Below are 13,943 nucleotides of genomic sequence, written 5' to 3'. Positions count from 1 at the left end.
TGAAAGTGGGACTTGGTGGAAAATATCTTTTCATGGAAAATTGTAAAGAACATTACTAAGAATTAAAGTTAGCTATGCCTAACAACTTATAATAAAAACAAAGCATACCAAATCAGATTTGATTGTCAATTTTGCATTCAATGACTATGAAAACAAGAGCATTAAGATAAAGTGATTGTTGTGCTGCGTTTCATTTTTGCAATTCTGTCCTAGTTTTGTCTTAAGCTATAAATCCAGTGTCCCCCTTCTTTTACATCTTTAACATCTCACTTACAGTCCGAGCTGCTTTCTTGCCAGGATGTGGCAAGTTTAGGTTATTATGAGCCAGAGAGACAGAACACGAGGGTACATATCTTCAACCAATTTGAGAGACGCTTCCTTGTTTTCACTCTCCAATTATAGTGCTCTCCGTCAAAACTCTGCCCCACAGACTCAGAGTCCCTGTTTGTATGCAAACATGCTCTCAAATTGAAAGAGCACCGTCTCGATGAAAGACAGCGATATGCTCCGTAACATAAGGGTAAAAGCCATTCAGCTCAATCCAAGGAACCAGTTAAGAAAAACTAAAACAAGCTTTTAAATCAATCAAATGTGGATTTCAAAAGTCAATGGTTAAGTTTCCAACAATACTTTTTTAATGCACAGGCAGAAGGTCGAGGGAAACAATTCTATGAAAAAAAGTTTCCATCCTGGCTTCTTATACCTTTTACTACAGAATAATCATGACCACTATAGCCAAAAATGTTAGCATCCGCTTAACGGAACAGATACAAACATTATCATCCTATTCACACATACAGACGGTGCTTCTTACACTATACAGGTTTCTACCACAACTCACCACCCAGCAATTCAAAGACACCATGGCTGTCCTCCTCAACCAGCAGGTCAAAGTGGGAGCAGTCGCTCAACATGACTCGCTCGTTCTCCAGCTCATCCAGCAAGCCAAAAATTCTGAGGGGCAGATCCAAAACGAAGCCCAGCCTGGCCTCTACTGGGCAAGGAGCAAAGTCCATGGCAACAGGCTCAACAACATACACCTACAAAACAATTAAAAAAATAAAATAAAATTTTAAATGATTCCAAAATGTATAGAGAAGCATTAGAATCAAGTCCGGTAATGCTAAAAAAATGAAGTGACTAAAGGATAATCTGAGAATTTTACTTTGCCATAGAAAGGGAATATGCACATGTACCGGTATATATATTATATGTAATCCTCTCCAATCACTTCCAAATATTTCTAAATTCAGAAGAAATTTGAGAGCCAGCAACACTTATGGGATAAACAGCGTTTGATGACAATGTGTTTTATTAAAATGCGTTTAATATGCAATCTTTTTCCTTGTAAAATCTCTAACTTACAATAAAACTATATCATGAAACAGTTATCTGGATAATCATGTGTATAACTTCTCCGTTTTATATCAAATATAGTATATCAACAGGAGAAGAGCCGAGCCAGAGGCACGTGGTTGTAATTGTTGGTTTATCCGTCTGTCAGCAGGCGTATTCTGTATTGTTTTTTTGTTATTGGAACATAAAACAAATAGCATTCTCTCAAAAGCCCTTCTAATATCCGAACTTGACAGTTCTCCAAATAACTTGCCTTCATTTGGCCAAAGTGTAGCGGGTTACGTAGATCATGGGCATAAACTGCACTGACGCCAATGTCACTGACTGTGGTCATCACTCCTTTCACAGTCACCGTGGCAACAGCTGTGTTGGACGAAGACCAGCTGAAATTTCCACTCCCTCCCGCCGCCTACGGTTCGGACCAGAGAAAAGGAATCGTCACTTGCAAAGAAAACATGATGCTTATATATGAGATATATTTATATATATTCAAAATTTCTGTCCTTGGAGGACTCAAAGCCATTCAGACACCTGTGTTGAAAAGGAATAATTACCTTTATTGTGTACTGATAAGCTCCAATATTGGGCTGCCATGGAAATGTGAGAATACTGGGACTAAGAACTATGGGGTTATATATTTCCACATCCTGCTCATTGTTGACTGGATTGGCGAGTGCATGGACCCTTCCACTCTGAAACAAAAACAGAGGACACAGGAAATGATAAAGGTCTCTCTACTGAGGCGGAAGAAATCTGAAGAGGGTTAAAGCAACGTTGTGCGCTCGCTGTGAAATCCAGACTAATGAGGGTCAAAAGCTGCAAATTAACTCACTTCATCCTCAACGGCTGTTAGGGTAGCATCAATTAGAGTTAGGCCCTCTTTGAGTGCTCTGACATGATGATATGATCCATTCAGGGAAGACTCCAAGATTTCAAAGTAATCCAAAGGGAAAATGGTGCTGATGCGGATATTCTGCCAAATCAAAATAAGCCACACAGGATTGCTATAGCATTATCTTGCAATAGACATGGTATCAGCATGGAAAGTGTGACAAAAGTAGTCCAGACTGGAACATAATTAAATTCTGTGCAACATAAATCGAGCGTTTTCACTCGAGCGCACTTACTTCAGAGAGGTAAATTTTGTTGCTGGATTTATCAAACACTTCGATGAGAATATCATACGCTCTGCCCGTTTCAAGAACCCAGCTGTCCCCTGGGTGAATTTTAAAACCTAAACAAATCAAGGGGAAAATCTGAGTCAAATCTAAAGCTCAATCTCTAAATACTGCAAAAATACTGATCATGATGCGTTTCAGGAGGAAGACTCAGACCTAGATAGCCTGGTTCAACGACATAGAGCGTGCTGTTGGGTAGACGAGACACTCCTTGCATTCGGAGGCCTTCAAAGGTGCCACTAAGGAAAACTGAGTCAGAAACACTTGACTGATAATAGCAGCTCTAAACATAAATTACTTCATTTTTGCCAAATACAAAAACTTACACTTATAACTCCATCACTGCAGCAGCTAATTTACACAGATTATGAGGCTACGTATTATAAGTCAAGACTGTCTTGACTTATAATGAATTTTACAATGATACATAATGAATTTCAAATAACTGAATGAAGGGGGCGGTCGGTGGCGTAGTGGGTTAAGCTGCCGCCCCATGTACAGAGGCTACAGTCCTCACTGCAGCTGGCCCCGGTTTGAGTCCCGCACCGAGCGGCCCTGTGCTGCGTGTCTTTCCCCTCTCTCTACCCCCTGCTTCCTGTCCCTCTTCAACTGTCCTCTCATTAAAGGCATAAAAAGCTCAAAAAAATACTTAAAAAAAAAAATAAAAATAACTGAATGAAGGTGCAATTTGACAAAAGGATACTCTTATGATCCAACACCACATTGATGTGTCCCAGTTGAGCTGCCGTAACCGTGGAGGTGCTTTGATCAAGACTGGCCACAGCAACGTTTGTGTCTCCATTAGGGCCAACCACACTGTTCTGAAGGTGTAGCTCATACTGATCACAGGGCATAGAGAGCTCTGCAAAGACAAAAAAACAAAAACAAACACAAATAATCAAATGAGCTGGCAAAGAAAAAGGGAACAGCTGCACTCTCACTTCTTTTTTTTCAGCTGAACCAACACTTGAGCAATAAAAACTCAGCGCCAGGAACTGCACAGCATCGGATCAAATGAACAACTTTGCAGCAATTTAAACAGTCCGACCTGCGATGGTGCCCTGCCTCAGTTTCAGGACTCTGTACCGGATGGAGGTTCCTGCCAGTAAGTAGACATCGTGTGCCGGGCTTAGCAGGATGTTCTCTAAGATGAGCAGCCTCACCTCTGCGGCACCAACATCCTGTGGTATGGATACCATGGTTACACACACAACAAAGTTTCAGTTTCCCGCCTTAGCAAACCAACAGAAGCTGGTTACAGTGTTCAAAACTACATAATAAAATCAAACTATACATGACTGTCAGTTATTCTTTTGACGTTGAACACAGGATTACTTGAAATAACTCATTCCTTCTTTATCGCACAGTAACTTTCTTTGATATTTACACATAAAAAGCTTAGACCAATAAAGTGAAATGCCAGCTACAAACAGAAGTATAACTTAGCTGTCACTGCTGTTGTGACATCCCATGCAGCCTTACTGTAATGTCATTTTTTTGGCTATTTTTATGTTTGCATCTCAGAAGATGAGTTGTTACACCGAGGGCCAGAAAAGCCCCGTTCGTACCAATGGCTATGGCATTAAAGTGCAATACTTCAACTTTGTGCTGGCTCAACAGTCAAGAAATCTCTCTTTTGTATAATGGAAGCGCTTACCTTATAGAGCGACTCTTGTATTTTGGCTTTCAACTTAGCATGTCCTGTTTTCAGTCCCGACACCAGAATAATATCGCCCTGTTTCCCAACACGCTCCATTTCAGATATGTATCCAGGAGGAGTGTAAGTGGACTCAGAGAATTTAAGTACCCTTGATGAGAGAACAAGTGTACAAGGGAACAAAAAAAAAAACAACTTAGTATTGTCCTCTTGCGTTTCACTTGAATAATTTATTTGAAGCGCAATCAAGGGGTAAAATGAAAGGAAACCGCACTGGTTATACAACAGTCTTGATGTAAACTGTTTATAGTGACCTTAGCAGGCTGTTAAGTAGATCTTCTTCAGAGTTTAAGTGGAGTCTTAACACAGGGTAGCTTACCGTAAAGAATTGTAAGAGTCAGAGAATCCATTCACATCAACATCTTTCACTAAAGTCCAGTCAAACACAAGACCCGCAAGGGTACTGAACGTGTTTCCTGCAAAAACAAACAAAAACTATTAAAACCAAGACTAAACAATGGGAATGCAAGACTGTGAGGAACAGAGAATACTCTCGTAGAAATTTCAAACTGTTTTGTAGTACTCAGGTCATTATGTGCGATTGTATAATGAATGCTGATCATTACTGTCTGACAGCTCTTGGCAGCCAAATTAGTTAAAACAAAACCAAAAGGAATTTCATTACGGAGTGCACTGCAACCTTTTTGCAATGTACTCCGTTTGAGGAATGCAAAACGTACTCTTACGCCAAAGCAAACAAAACAAAACACCAGGCCCTGGAGCCATCATCAGAAAGAATCAGGTTGTAGATACAGCTCATTAAACTAAGTGAGCCCGGCCTAAATGGAACTAGTGGCACAGAACAAACAGCCATCTGAAAGTGGCAGACCTAAGAGCAAAGAAAGTGCTGCCTGGAGCCGGCTCAGTCATTACTCTGAGAAGTTTTCAGAGCAACAAATTAACAATGCAATGTGGACTCCTTGCTATTGGCAAACTGAGTGATTACATCATTTTTGTAAATTATTCTTGATCTTGAGGGCGTACTTAGTTATTAACACTTTTAAACAACAGCAGCCTCCAATCAGAGATGATAAACTGTAATAACAGGAATCTCACCTTCAGAATCCAGTGCATGAATCTTGAGTCCCAGTGGCGAGTCCTCGAGATGTAGCTCTCTGGTGGTGGACACTATCTGGATCTCACTGATGATGTCAACAATGGCGTCACAACGCAGTACCTGTCCTGTAACTGCAAAAGAAACGGGGACAAAGCGCTGTAACCAAAGCATACTTTTATCATGAATCCATGGAAATGACCAGGGAAGAGCAACAGCTCCGAGTAGAACGTCCTACAGATACGAGTGGAGTCAAATCTTGTGGGTTTTTAATCGTCCGATAAGTAGGCTGTTGTGCAGGTGACAGATTATATTGGTAAGTGGAAAACAGCTGGGATGAATTAAGCCACATTCAAAATCAGTGAGTGCTGGTGAACAGATTGCTACGGTTTTGATTAGATTTTCTCTGTCATGTGAAGGGCGTCAAAGAACTAAACCAACCTGATCTTCCTGATAACGATGAAGAAAAAAAAATACTCTGACAGGCAACAGATTACATACAACATTTCACAACAGCAAAGGAGGAACAATAAAAAACTGAGTTGTGCAAGACAAGTCACTGGATAATGTGCTTTAGATTCTACACCATGTCAGTTTATATATATATATGTATATATATATACACACACACATATATATGATAGACAGTGTGACTTTAAAAGAATTTCATGAATCTAACACTATAGAAACAATGAGACGACCTGAAGTCGCTGATAACGATCTAGTCAGAAAAAAAAATTAACCACAAAAATTGGTGGTAGTGACCATAAGCCTAAACAATGGTATGAAGGATATTTCAAGAAACTTGTGCAGAGGTTTGTGTGAAAAACTAAGCCAGCAGCGGCACATTATATTGATAAAGTGCTTGAACAAGCCCCCTTGCCTAATTGGTGTGATGGTGCTTTTCACCCTAGGTGCTCCGAGTAATTAAACATTCATGGAGCATCGTCTTCATAACCTAAAGGAAGGTAATTATGCAATTTCCGGAAGTTATCTTCCATTCTTGAAACAATAACTCGGGTAATTCACAGTCAGCTATAGAGGAAGACAAAACCGGAAAATTAGGATCATTTTAAAAAGGGCAAAACAGTCTGCAGGGTATTTAGCATTTTCTCCCTTTCCATACATCAACGTCGGCAAACTAAGCCACAGCAGTCCACATTTTCCAGTATTTCTAGTACTTGCGTTGCTATAATACCGATTAACACAGCATCATTGTACTTACCGACATCCTCAGCTAGAATGATGCTCGTCAGCCTGGAGGGTTGAGTGGAGAGAGCCTGGAGAACAGCTCTGCGGGAGCAGCCTCTCCCAACATCTTCATCAACCGCTTGGATGCTTGCGACCTCTGGTCTGGTGGAAGACCTGGTGGATAAAAACCATGAGAAATACAGGTAATGTAAATAAGTGGGGTTGCTATATTTTACACAACAACAATGTAATTTCACTTCATGCTCCTCCTCCTCCTGCTGCTCTGATGGAATGACAAACTCACGCTTAAAGTTTGTGTGACTCAATTGTGAAGTTAACTTCACAATTGAGTTAGATTAAAAAGAGAGTTCATGAAAAGCCAGCAAAGTATTTTAAAACCTCCAAACAATGGCTCCAAAAAAAAAACCTATAAGGTTACAGCATTTAGACTTCATCGGGAACAGGTCTTTTTTCTCTCTTCGACGAATCTTTAATGGGCTTCTTCAACCAGTCTTTTCCGGCTAATGTAATTCCTGAGCAGTCCAGCATAGCTAGCCATGTGGCCCCGTTTCCCCCTTTCAAAGCTTGCGCTCCTGACAGGTTACTCACCATCTGTAGCAGCCTTCAGTAGTTTCCAACGTGAAGTTAATTCTTGTACTTCTTGTAAGTGGCAGTAACACTTTGGGGATATTTAGTTTCGAGGAACCGTTAACGTGGGTAACGGTTAACGATAATAACACTAACAGTAAAGACTTCATATCCGATTCACGAGACTGCGGATATTTATTAGCCGCAAAACCAACGGTCGAATGAATGGACGCCAAGTTTCTATACTAGCTAAACTTTCCTCGTCTCATTAAGTCGACTTGTTGTGCAGCAGCGTTGGAGGTATGGCAGACTGGCAGACGTTTCTGTGAGCTAGCATAGCTTACATTTAAGCTAAGACACAACTCGAACACACATCGTCTTCCTGCCAAGTTTCAGTTTGACACATTAGTTAACGTAGAGCCGCCACATGATGATAACTGTTACAAAGTCCTCTGGCGCTCTAACTTGGCTCCTCCGCTTTCTTTATACTGTAAGAGGGTTCAAAGGACAAAATGGCTATTAATTAGAAAATCACTAGAGCGGGGTAGCACAAACAGACAGCAAACATTAGCATAAAATACGCATGTTTTGTACAATACCCGCCATTAGCAATAATTGGACTTCCATTGAGCATGCCGGGACTGAGGTAACGTCACAGTCAAGGGGGAGGGTTTGGCTGTTTCTTCTTAAAGGTACAGTACTTTAATTTCAAGTATTGAAATGAACGTCTTCTGAATGAATGTCTCGTCAACTGGTTTGATGTGAACATCAGAAGGGTTCAAAGATGAGCTGCAAAGTGTATGTTTCAGGCAGCTGAAATGCAGTGAAAAAAGGGAGAAAGAGAAGAGGAGGAACTATCACGGAAGGATAAGCATGGCATGTACCACCTGCACATATGGCTGATATCGAGGTCCGATCGGTGCCTAAAAAAGAGTAGTCTGTGAGACAGCATGCAGGCACTAAGCATGGCAAGACAAGAACAAGGCCTTGGCACAAGAACAATAGAGGAGTCTAAAATGCAGGCAGGTACAGCAAACCAGGTGGCAGGAATAGTGTACTGGAACATCTGTACTGACTGTTGGTTGGAAGTAGGAGATACCTCCAAAGGTGGTGGAGAACAACAGGGTTAAGATCCTGTGAGACTTCAAGATCCAAACTGGAAGAGTGGCTCCAACAGATCACAGGAACAACATCAGGGATCTCTATCCAGAAGATCACAGTCCTAAAAACAGCTAAGATACTGTGGAGGACCCTCAAGCTCCCAGGCCTCTGACAGAGGACCTGAGCTTGAAAGTTCCAGAGAAAAGGACCTGAGGGGAGTTCTCACAAGAAGAAGAGCAAATGTGAAGTTCTTTTGTGTACATACTATATATCTATACATCAAACACATAGACCCCTGTCTGAAAGAAATGCATGATTTATCTGATCTATCACAGTAGGTTACCATCGCTAGCATAGGGAAAATGATTTCTGTGTTTTTCTTGACTCATGTAACTAACAAATCTGTGGACTTTGGGCCTTGCATAAGGATGGGAGTCAAATGCAAACATGAGACTTCTGTACTACAAAAATTCCTGCTCTATGTGACTGCATATAGTTTTTGGAGCTTACATCTAACCTATGGACAAACTTATGCAACTTATTTGTACTTTTATCATTCAAGGTTTGAACAGCACCCACGTCGCATGAACATTTTCAAGACAAAAAAATACATATATTGATCAACATAAGGGCTATGTCAGTATTTACAATAAATAAAAAAAAGTCAAAGGTTTAACCTTCAATTTTATTTCATGTTTTGAGGCTGAGAAATAAAAGGTTTAAGTGTCTTCCATTTTCCTGAAAACTTTGTTTCAACAAGTTGGCTGTCACAAACAACTCGAGGAATATGTACATTACAATATATTTTTACATTAAAATACCAAATTAAACCTTAAAAATCTGGCAAGGCAGACATTGTGAACATCTGGCTAGCAGTATTTCTTACATTGCATCTTTTGGATTCAACCACAACTGACAGTTTTGGTCTCCAAACATCAGTCACGAATATGTAATGCACAACTTTTCACCCCTAGGTGTCACTGATGGCTACCTGTATATCTCACTAGTAGTACTGTGAAAGTTAATTTGATATCATCAGTTCCCTTCAGAAGATGCAGAGTTTAATATATAGATACGGTCATTTGTTCAATGGCAACACGATTTAGTGCAGGGTGAGGAGCAGTGCACAATAGCATCTACAATCTGAATTCCCCCTTCGTCTTCTTGTGTTTGACATAATTTTCTGGCGCTACAATTGGTCCTGAGATGAAAGATTAATTCTTTACACACATTATACACTGAGTTCAATTGGCAGTGTTACGTCTGATTCATCCTCTCATCTGCTTTGAAGTTTCTACAGCAATGCTCCTGCCTCATAAACAGAGAAAAGCACAACTTGATTAGCGGGAACACTGCAGTTTTAAAGTGTTTTACATAATACTGCTTTGTGCCAAAGGGGACATATTGTCTGAGGCAAAGCGCCTTAACAATAAAAGCCCATCACTGACTGGTGCTGTGTTCCAATCTGCTGATTTGAATAACAGCCATATGGATGCAACTACAGCACTGTACACATGCGATAGACAGGGCCTTTAATGTACATTCACACAACAGCAGTAATGGCTTTTTCAAGCTGTCTGAGGGTTGAAATTAAATGATATATCTTTCCTCAGTACAATGATGCCAGTGGAGACTGAAACCTGAGACAATGGAGCTTTCATTTATTTTTCACAAGGTTGCGCAGTGTGGGCTCCAGCCCAGCATTCATTTTCATCCTTGTACCTTTTTCATGGGCAAGCAATGTACAATTGATGCAAGGACTGAATGATGTAATGTCTGTTAACATGGAAAACAATACCTGAATGTCACGCTCTGTGGCTCCAGCTCTTCACATACACAGGGAAGACCCATTGGGAAAAGGCAAGACTGAACTTATTCCAAGTGAAATGTAATGCATTTGGGCCTTGAATAGGTTTTTATGTTAAAGCAAAAACCTATTATGTTAAAACAAAAAAAAATGTAAAAAGTGAATATAAAACCATTTTTTCCTAAATTGTTGAGAAAATGATATTTTTTAATTTCATTTTGGTGAGTAGAATTATTGACTGTGGCACCTTTCTGAAATATAATTTCTCAAAAGTTGACCTTTCAGAAATCCAATTTGTTCTGTACCATATTATGTCCACCAAGTGGTGCAGCACCACGTACCACATCTGAAACTATCAAATATTTCACCTCTAGTCTCAGACTGAAAACATGCCGGCAACCATATGCTGCACATGAAATATCTTCGTGCATCACAAATCGCTGAAGCTGCTTTGCAGTCCTGTCTTGTGTCTCCTCATCTGGCATGCATCAGTAGTCACATCTTTCCTTCAGGAACGCTCTGGCCACCATGCTTGGCTTGGTCCAGACAAGTGAGTCCAGAGGGCCATAGCTCTTACTTAAGCATTTACTCAGTGGCAGTGTTTTCAGCTTTCACCAGAAATGTAATAGGCTTTTAAGGGTCACTGCTTTGAATAGTCTGGAAAGTACACAAGTTAAAGGTCCCCGTGGTGTGAGGGACAATAATAACTGCTGTAGGTAGGCATAATAAGAGGTGCTACTGTCCTGTGAAATCAGCCTTTGCCTCAGGGATCTAACTTGTGCGTTCCCAGAAATGTAAAAGAAGGCTCAAAGGTGGGACCAGCTCAAATTATTACCACAGTTCACCTCTGTGATCAGATGCCCAGAGGGTCCAAACTCCTTCATTTCCTCTGTCATTTTATGCTGGGTGATGTTTTTATGAATACTACTTGGTATGAACTTTTTTTCCTGAAGAAGTAATAGACCTTTCCCCCAAGAGATTAACATGGTGAACATAAAGTAAAGCAGGGAGAACATGGCAAGTCTGCAGAGGTTTGCTGTAAGTATTAAATCAATTTATACAACTGCTACTGCATGCCTTAAATTCCTTTTCCACCTCCATGGCATATCAATTAGGTGGATAGAACTGAGTGGGTTTGCATTTGCAGCTCTATGCATTCATGATCGTGGACAGTGGAGGTGCAATTTTGCAAAAGTAATTCAATTTAAACATTATTATATTTTTAATTGCTAACTACTTGTTGTTCATCTCATTGTGGTGTGAATTTAGTCAAATAGTGACCTGGTTTAGTCTGTGAAATAAGATGATTGTCCCTTGACCGTGCTGACATTAAACTCTATTTGTGTTAGACACTCAGTTAAAACATTTTTTGAATAATTAAGCAAACTGCACAGAAGCCGCTGCTCTGTGGGACTGCACCCATCACCAGACTTGGCATTTAACTACAGCCTGGAAAGTCTTTACAAGACACAGGTGGGCAGTCACTTTCACCACTTTATATTTGAGTTTTAATTTCCCATGGTGTAGCCTCCTGCAGAGCCTAAGTGCCCAGACTTTGCTGGTTTAAGTTAAAGACTTCCTCTCTTCACTCCGAGGACCCGCAGCATTGCAGTGATAAGAAACATGTTCCAGCACACAAGAAAAACTTTTTTTCATTGAGAGAATTTACAACATTTACTGGTCATTACCCTCATGTGATGTTAGTTTCCAGTGAAAACTCCTAACAGGGGTGTGGTTTATTGTGTTTGTAAGAGCTTGTTGCTGTGCTTCGGACTGATATATTGTACAACACTCTACTGAGGTTGTATGATTGCAGGGATGATTCCAGTAACTGAAGTCTTTGAGGAGTTACTCATATAGCGGACCACTTTATACACTACTGTGCTCCGTCTCTGTGACTTAACAGAGGTTACGCCAAACATGATCTAACCCACCTGTTTAAACACAGGCAGAAGAGTAAGACAATGTATCACACAATGGACAGATAACATTGGCATTTCCTGCATTAGGCGGCTCATGAAGAAATTATGTCAAAATTATGTCACTATCACAGGCATTAGTTTAATGATAACATAAAAGAAAATGAAGGATACGCTATTGTCTCCAGAACCAATAGACAAGGAGGACTTTCAGCCTCCTTTGAGAAAAAGAAAATGATATCCATGCTGTATTAGACTTTAATTCAGCATGGTTTACAAAGTGAAAATGTCACATTAGGTAGATTATTACAAGGTAAGTGTGCAGTCGGTGAGTTTTGGCAATTATCAGTGGCATAAGTCACCATTCAAACATGCATGAATGAGAAATTACAACAGCATGGGGCTCATTTAGCTCTCCCACATCAGTGCGTGTCAGATGACATTATCTCACTCAATGAAAGCCATTATGGCACTGAGAGTTTCTAGCCCCAAGAGTGTCAGAAGGGGTCATCTACTGTGGGGGGGAAACACATCATTTGGTCCCTGCTTGCCCCATGTGGACATCTCTTCGGTGTCAAAGGGCCTCAGATGTTCGAAGTCTACAAGCCAAGTACTGCTTTTTAATTTTTATAACAGAAATTATTTATTTTCATGTTGAAAACTGGTGATGGGATAAAAATGGGACCTAAAACACGCAGCTGTTTAAATATTGAATAATTAATTTCTTAGCTGGTAATTAACAAAACATTCCATAGTATTTCTAACAGACATATTACAGCAGGTGTTCGTGGGAAAGCCATGTAATCTTTGTTGTTTGCACAATATCTTTTTGTAAGACTAATACCTTTGATGGTAATTTCACTTGCCTAACTTTCTAGCAGTCAGGAGATTATGGGTTCAGCATCCACATCAGGGCCTTGCTGCACAGAGGAGCGACAATAGCATCTTTCAAGATGCAGGCAGCTCCACAGCCACTCAGCTCATGTGATCAGGTTGTCAATGGGTCATTTGTGAACCTGACTTCAGTGAATTTTGACAACCAGATTCAGGTTGGGCTGACATTATATTTGACACCGATTACAAAAAAAAACAGCTGTTGACATGTTGAAGATTTACAATAGAAAGTTGTTTTGAATGTTCCTCGATCTGTCCAGTATTGTATTAAGCTGATCTCCATTCTCTCAAATCACCCATATGTCAAACAGAGTGTTTTCTGAATTGTGCCTTAGATGATTCATAAATACATCATTGGACCAGGAAAGACATTTAAGAGAACACAGGGGGTCTTTCAAAGCATGTGATTTGTGTAGCTGTGGCTGCATTTGAATAAAACAAACAGGGAAAGCCAGTAATAGGGACACTGACTCATCTCTGTCATTGATCATTCAAGGGAGACCCCTGAGACAAAGTGGGCCCTGGCCCGACCGCCCCTTGAGCAAGCCTGATAAATCCATTCAGCAAATGAGGCAGCTTTTGTCAGTATGTCCTGTCACAAGTGACTCAATGACCCTTAAGATCATACTAGGGGGGAACTCAAGAGGTAGAGAAAAAGATAAGATTCACTAGTATATTTAGGGCAGCAGCATGCATAATCTGATTGAAGTCATTCCAGTTGTAATACAGTTAACCTCTGCACAATGCTGCTGAAAAAGTTCACAGAAAACATGTGATGTCTATGAACCTGATTTATCAGTGTGGCTTGTTGGCCTTTCAAGTAGACAACAGCAGATCAAATTATCATTGGGCATGTAACTGAAAGGTGAAGCTTTCAAGATCAACACAATATGTACTAAAAAAAAAGAAAAGAAGGACAAGTCTGACTTTTATTGCATTCTTTATATTCTGTTGATATCGCAGTGACATTGATATGTCAGAAATCTTCTCTCATGGGCACAGTATCTTAATTCACTTTTTGAGTCATACTGACGACGCGTGTGGCCACTCCATGTCGTCATTTACCGTCATTTGGAAGTATTGTAATTAGCAAAAGGAGACAGAAAGAACTTCGAGAAAATGGGATTTTTTTTCCCTA

General features: G+C 40.3%; 1 protein-coding gene across 1 annotated transcript in view; it reads right to left on the bottom strand.

Annotated features, from left to right (window-relative positions):
• Positions 1 to 7,729, bottom strand: part of nup210 (nucleoporin 210) — a 28,696-nt gene extending 20,967 nt beyond the window's left edge. The window contains exons 1-13 of the mRNA XM_075474854.1: positions 7,106 to 7,729; positions 6,531 to 6,670; positions 5,308 to 5,439; positions 4,571 to 4,667; positions 4,192 to 4,342; positions 3,583 to 3,715; positions 3,238 to 3,396; positions 2,691 to 2,759; positions 2,484 to 2,590; positions 2,189 to 2,329; positions 1,911 to 2,048; positions 1,610 to 1,765; positions 842 to 1,040 (exon numbers count right to left, since the gene is read on the bottom strand). Coding sequence (XP_075330969.1) covers positions 842 to 1,040; positions 1,610 to 1,765; positions 1,911 to 2,048; positions 2,189 to 2,329; positions 2,484 to 2,590; positions 2,691 to 2,759; positions 3,238 to 3,396; positions 3,583 to 3,715; positions 4,192 to 4,342; positions 4,571 to 4,667; positions 5,308 to 5,439; positions 6,531 to 6,670; positions 7,106 to 7,254 — 1,771 coding nt within the window. The 5' untranslated portion in view covers positions 7,255 to 7,729. The remainder of the gene's footprint in view (positions 1 to 841; positions 1,041 to 1,609; positions 1,766 to 1,910; positions 2,049 to 2,188; positions 2,330 to 2,483; positions 2,591 to 2,690; positions 2,760 to 3,237; positions 3,397 to 3,582; positions 3,716 to 4,191; positions 4,343 to 4,570; positions 4,668 to 5,307; positions 5,440 to 6,530; positions 6,671 to 7,105) is intronic.
• Positions 7,730 to 13,943: the final 6,214 nt, after the last annotated feature.

This window comes from Odontesthes bonariensis, chromosome 10, assembly GCF_027942865.1.
Source record: "Odontesthes bonariensis isolate fOdoBon6 chromosome 10, fOdoBon6.hap1, whole genome shotgun sequence".
NCBI classification, from domain to species: Eukaryota; Metazoa; Chordata; class Actinopteri; order Atheriniformes; family Atherinopsidae; genus Odontesthes; species Odontesthes bonariensis.
The sequence above is the reverse complement of the archived record's forward strand: the minus strand, read 5'-3'. Positions and strand labels throughout refer to the sequence as shown.